Genomic DNA, 6,000 nt, shown 5'->3' on the forward strand with positions numbered 1-6,000 from the left:
ACCAGAGATGGGAGCTATTACCTGCCTCTTCCCCTGTTCCCTGCATTGCACTGGTTGGGAGCACTGGAGAGGGAATGACAGAGAAGTCCTGACCTTGGCCATCTGCAGAACCAGCAAATGCTTGCCAGGCTCTGGCTGTCCTGCTGCTGAAGTGCTCCTGCCTGTCTATCCCCATTCTGCCAACTCCATGGTCCTGTCCAGTGTCATTCTTCACTGGGGAGAGGGACAGGGCTACAAGGCCAGGTGATAGCAACCTCGTGTTCTTTCACTGGTAGGAACTAACTTTACAGGCAGCGAATGATGGGGAGGGCTCCAGGGACAACCCTAGGGAGAGTGACTTCAGGGTCTACAGTTGGGGGACCCATCTTCTCCTAGACATCCTAGGTGAGCTAGGCTGGTCCCTCCCCCATGCCCTTGTCTCTAGAATAGAGAAACAGAATGTTCATTTGTACCAGGCAAGGGGAAGGGGGACAGGGCTTGGGAATCTCAGCAGAGTTACTGGAATTCAGATCAAAGCAGCAGGTTGAGGGCACAGCTGCCCTGGCCACGTCCCTGCAGAGACACTGAGAATGAGAAAGGAAGAGATCAGGGCTGGAGACACCCTTTCTGGTCCCAGGTGAGAACAGCCTTGGTGCTGCAGACAAACTCCTAAGCATACCTCCGTCGTCCCTCAGCCTGCCCTGGCCCCTCCCTTGTGCTGACCTTGGCCTCTGTCTCCTCCCCTCCAGGTCTGGCTGTACATCAGATCATCACCATCACCGTCTCCCTCATCATGGTCATCGCTGCACTCATCACAACTCTTGTCTTAAAAAATTGGTAAGGCCTGGGAGCGGTGGGCTGTGGGGTACTCAGGGAGGTCTGCACAGTGAGCCCCAACTTCTTAAGACCATGCCTAGAGGCTGGGACGTGAACTCTGTTGGCAGAATGCTTGCCCAACTTTTCGTGAAAGCCTGGCTTCCATCCCAGCACTTCACACACCGAGTGTGTTGGCTCGTGCCTCCGATTCCAGCACTCAGGAAGTGGAGGCAAGAGGATCAGAAGTTCAAGGTCATCTTCAGCTCCATGGCCTGTGATACACAAGACCCTATTCAGATCAGATTGTGTTCTGAGTGGTAGCCTACAGGCTGCATTCCCATTGGAATGGGAGGTCCCAGGTGACTCCAGCCACAGGCACTTTGGCCACCAGTGACTTCGGCTGGGTCTGCTTTCTAGTGTAGCCCCCAAGTGTGGCTTTTGTGCAAGAGGTAGTAAGCCCAACATACAGGACACAGTTTCCCAGGATACACGGTTCTCCCATTACCAAGGACTGTTGGGACACACCTGTATCTATATATGTTGCAGTCCATGTCATACCTCCGAAAGGCAGAGAAACAGCAGCAGCATGCTCAGGCCACTCCTGGACCCCTGCCCTCCACTGAGGTCAAGGCAGCTCACCCAGCCAGCCAGCCTCCTCATCTCTTTTTCCCCATTGAGCAGCAGCAGTTCTCTGCCCCCAAACTAGGTCATTGCCTTGCTGCAGGGGGTTCTCCTTCCCTGTTCCCTCCTGTAAAGTGGCCTGCTTTGAGGCTAGCCTTGTTGGGTGTGTACATCTGACATAACCCAAAAAACTGAGGGGGGCTGCTAGGGCTCCTCGATGCCTGTGGCACCTGAAACTCAGATCTACCCGAAGCCATTGGGAAAGGCGTCAGTTGCTTGTGAGCCTCGAAGCTCAAGCACACCAGTGGAGCAGTGTGTGTACCCCACGATTCCCAGATACATATGCATGACAAGTAGGGCCCCAGCAACTGGACAAACCCAGAAATGGGGGAGCCAAAGGTAGGTAGCAAATGGGAGGACACAGCCCAGGACAAACCCCATTCTACCGGCTTCACATCTGATAGGCAGGTGGGTCCCTGGCGGATCCAGGACACATGGATGGTGAAGAAGCTCCCACAGAGTTTCTGGGGCAGGAGGTGGGGCACGGGTCCACATGTATGCTGGGGGGGAGTATGGTCCATATGCATGTGGGGTGGGGAGTACAGATCCACATGCGTGTGGGGCCACGGGTCCACATTTATGTGGAGGGCACAGAACCACATGCGTGTGGGGGCACGGGTCCACATGTATGTAGGGGGCACAAAACCACATGCGTGTGTGGGCACGGGTCCACATGTATGTAGGGGGCACAGAACCACATGCGTGTGGGGCCACGGGTCCACATTTATGTGGAGGGCACAGAACCACATGCGTGTGGGGCCACGGGTCCACATTTATGTGGAGGGCACAGAACCACATGCGTGTGGGGCCACGGGTCCACATGTATGTAGGGGGCACAGAACCACATGCGTGTGGGGCAGTGCAGCATCATGACCCACACAGGAGAGAAGACTTGTGACCCACTTCCGGGACAGGTCACCCCTCCCTCTGGGAGAGCGGCCAGGGGTGAGTGAGGAGGGTCAGCAGGGCTTAGCATCTTCTGCTGAGTGGCCTTCTGCCTCATGCTCACTTTCAGCAGCAATCAGACCCCCACCTCCACCCCTGTCCCCCATCCTACCCTGCCCCACCCAGCCCCACCCCACCTCACCCCTGCCCCACCCCAGCCCACCCAGCCAGGCCCTGGGGAAGAGGCAAGGAGTAAAGTGAGGCCCACAGAAGACAGGGCACCTTGCTTCAAGGCTGCCTCTCATTGCACATGAAATCCTTCACAGATCACAGTGTGTCCCCAGTTTGTCCTCCGTGGCTGCCGGAAGCCCCCATAGCCAGAGCAGTGGAGAGTGAGGTGGAGCTCATGGGCATGAGAGCATTCCTTCGTCAGACCCTGGCAAAGACGAACCCAAGTCAATTTCCTGTGTGTTCTGGGTGACGTGACTGCCAGGGGCTCCCTCTCAACAGTTCACCCAACAGCAAACAGCCTTCCACTCCAGGCTATCCCCAGAGACCCCTGCCATCCTGCCCAGGCCCTCCTGCAGAGAGTACTATCTACCTCTCCATCCCATTACGGCATCAGAGGGAAACCAAGTCAGCCCCCTCAGTCTAGCTGACATTCTTTAGGCAAACAAGGTCCCCATAGCCTCACCACTCACCTCCAAGCTCTCTTGTGATAATAGCCACATTTAAAATTCAGATTTTATATTTGAAAAAAAGGGGAGCTGATTACTTGATTGTGGTTGATCTTTCTGAAGAGGCCGAGAATTACTGTGTAATATAGATGACGCCTGGCAGTGAGGGCTTTGCCGCGGATGTGCGGGAGAGGTCGGTACATTGCTGCAGCGCCTGCCCACCCCCACACCCCCACACAAGCCTCTCTCTCTCTCTCTCCTTTCTCCTAGCTGTGCCCCAAGTGGGCACACTCGGAGGAACAGCAACCAGAGGAAGATGAACCAGCAGGAGGAAAGCTGCCAGAACTTAACAGACTTCACCCCGGCCCGGGTGCCCAGCAGCGTGGACATCTTCACAGCCTACAATGAGACGCTGCAGTGTTCCCACGAGTGTGTCAGGGCATCCGTGCCCGTGTACACCGATGAGACCCTGCACTCGACTGGGGAGTACAAGTCCACGTTCAATGGAAACCGGTGAGCTCTGTGTGCCCAGTCTCCAAGCTCTGCGTGGGTGAACCCACACTGCAGTCTTGTCTGGTCGCTCTGTAGCTCTCTCAGGGACCCAGCACATGCAGATAGCTCATTTGTCAAAACAAAAGGAGTGAAGGAGAATCAGCAGGTGCACAGCCAGCCTGGGGAGCTCAGGAGCAACCATAGTGAAAAATATATTTCAGACCTCAAGACAGGCACGAAGACGTATTCCCAGCCCCTCACTACCACGCCTGGAGGCTGAATGTCTGCCCCCACCCTCAGTCTCAGGGTTCAAAGCCAGCCAAGTACTCACTGCTCTCTGAAGCATCGGCAAATTATGACAGGTCCCTCCCACAGTCGGCGTCTCTGAGACTCTGTCAATAAAATGTCAGCAGCCAGCTCAGAAAAATAGCAAATACCAAGCAGACTCCAGGCCGGAGTCTCTTATTAAATGCTCTTTTATTATTCATGGGTGATCCCTCAAAGAGGACACACTTCTCCAGCCATCCCTGGGAACGGCTGAGAAACCCCTGAGTCAGCTGCCCGAGGTTTGTCCAGCATTAAATTAAAATATCAATAAGCTATTTTTTAAGTGACTGTGCATCCATGCATCATTTGTAAATTAGCGGAAAAAAGAGAAAGAAATGAGGCAGTTAGCAGACTCCTCATATGACTTGAAGGCCCCCTCTCCTCTCCCCAGTCAGCAGCTGGATAAGAGGGTCCCTGGGATCCTGGGTGGGAGGTCAGCTATGGGTCACCCTGCACCTTCCGTCCTGTTTGCGGCTTCACCAATAAGCAGAGGTGGGCTTGGACATCCAGCTCTTCTGGCCACCGCAGTGACCACAGTTCATATGCTCCTTCCTGTGCCCCTGGCTTTAGTGAGCAAGTATGTCGTGCCTATGTTCAGCTGTAGAGGATGGGTAGCTAACACTCTCATACCCTGATGCAGATTCAAGAAGGATAACACTGGTGCCTGCCACTGGGCCTAGGACATGCTAGTTGCCAGCTTCATTCCTGTTGCTGTGATAAAACATCTTGACAAAACAGTTTGGGGTAGAAAGGAGTTTGTTCAGCTTACGATGGCAGGTTTCAGTCCATCACAGCAGGGATTTCACAGTAGCAAGAGCTTAATACAGCCAGTCACATCTACAGTCTAGAGCGGGGAGAAGTCAACAAGCGCATGCCTGCCTGCTTGTTTATACAGTTCAGGGTCTCCTGCCTAGGGAATGGCACCACTAATGGTGGTCTGAATTCTCTCCGCACCAATTCACAACCACACTAACCCCTCACAGTCAGGCTGACAGGCGAGCCTGATCTACACAATCCCTCATTAAGACTTTCTTCCAGGTGATCCTAGGTTGTGTCAAACTGGTAATTGAAGCTAACCATCACAGTCACCTGGTTCCAATGACAAAATGTAAGGGGGACATTGTAGGAGCTAGGTCTTGTCCTTTCTATCCTGTGTAATGCTATGCATCTAGTCTGGCCTATGGAAGCAAAGACCCTGGCTCTGGGCTCATCCCAAAGCCAGCATCTGGAGATAGCACAAGAGGGAGGGATGGCCAGCCATCCTGCTTCCACACCTGAGTCCCCCAGCCCCTCATCCATCACCCTGTCTGCTGGTGAACCTGCAAGCATGGTGGTCTCTGCTATCTGGAGGTTGGTAAAGACCCATCTCCAGAGAACAGACTGCAGTCTGACCAGTTTGCTGGCCATGTATGTGCCAGCTCACACAGCTCACACAGCTCACACAGACCTCTGCTCTCCATAGATCCTCGTCTGCAGATCGGCATCTCATCCCTGTGGCCTTTGTGTCTGAGAAATGGTTTGAAATCTCCTGCTGACTGGCCGAAGGCTTTTTACCTCCTGGGGGCAGGGCAGACGCCATGTGTCTGTTTCATGGTACGTATCTCCCGGAGGCAGGGTGTCCTCTTTGTCTCCTTGTCCCCATCTTCTCCCCTTACCTCTGCTTTGGTGTGATCAGAGCCCCTCTCTAAGGCAGTGGGTTTCCAATACATCCCCTGTGTGGATGCTGGACTGCGGGTCTCTGAGGTACATCTATTAGACACACAGCTGGGAGGGAGTTGCTCAGCTCCCAGGATCTCCTTGCAGCAGCAGCTCAGTGCCATGCCCTCCCTGTGTAGAACTGTGAGCTGAAGAATTGCCTTCAGAAACAAGCTCTGGGTTCAGCATCTCCTTCCCTCAGCAGGAAGCCACCAGGGCAGCAGCTAAGCAGACAGGGATGGTACCCTCAGCACACAGTCATGCTGGGGCACCAGGTGGCGGGGGTGGGTGGGGGGTGGGGTGGGGGGTAGTGGGAATTAAAATGCAGTCTTGAAATATGAAAATAAGAGATAAGAAATAACATGATAAAGAAAGAAAGTGAGGAGTTGAGACATCTACTAATTTGAAGCTGGAGACTGGTACCCAAACAGGATGAATTCTTCACGCT

At 54.0% G+C, this 6,000-nt stretch overlaps 1 protein-coding gene across 1 annotated transcript in view; it reads left to right on the forward strand.

Annotated features, from left to right (window-relative positions):
- Positions 1-5,392, forward strand: part of LOC107977149 (adherens junction-associated protein 1) — a 59,198-nt gene extending 53,806 nt beyond the window's left edge. The window contains exons 3-5 of the mRNA XM_035440367.1: positions 729-816; positions 3,309-3,551; positions 5,320-5,392. Of these exons, the coding sequence (XP_035296258.1) occupies positions 729-816; positions 3,309-3,551; positions 5,320-5,392 (404 nt within the window). The remainder of the gene's footprint in view (positions 1-728; positions 817-3,308; positions 3,552-5,319) is intronic.
- Positions 5,393-6,000: the final 608 nt, after the last annotated feature.

Source organism: Cricetulus griseus, chromosome 2 (assembly GCF_003668045.3).
Source record: "Cricetulus griseus strain 17A/GY chromosome 2, alternate assembly CriGri-PICRH-1.0, whole genome shotgun sequence".
Taxonomy (NCBI): domain Eukaryota; kingdom Metazoa; phylum Chordata; class Mammalia; order Rodentia; family Cricetidae; genus Cricetulus; species Cricetulus griseus.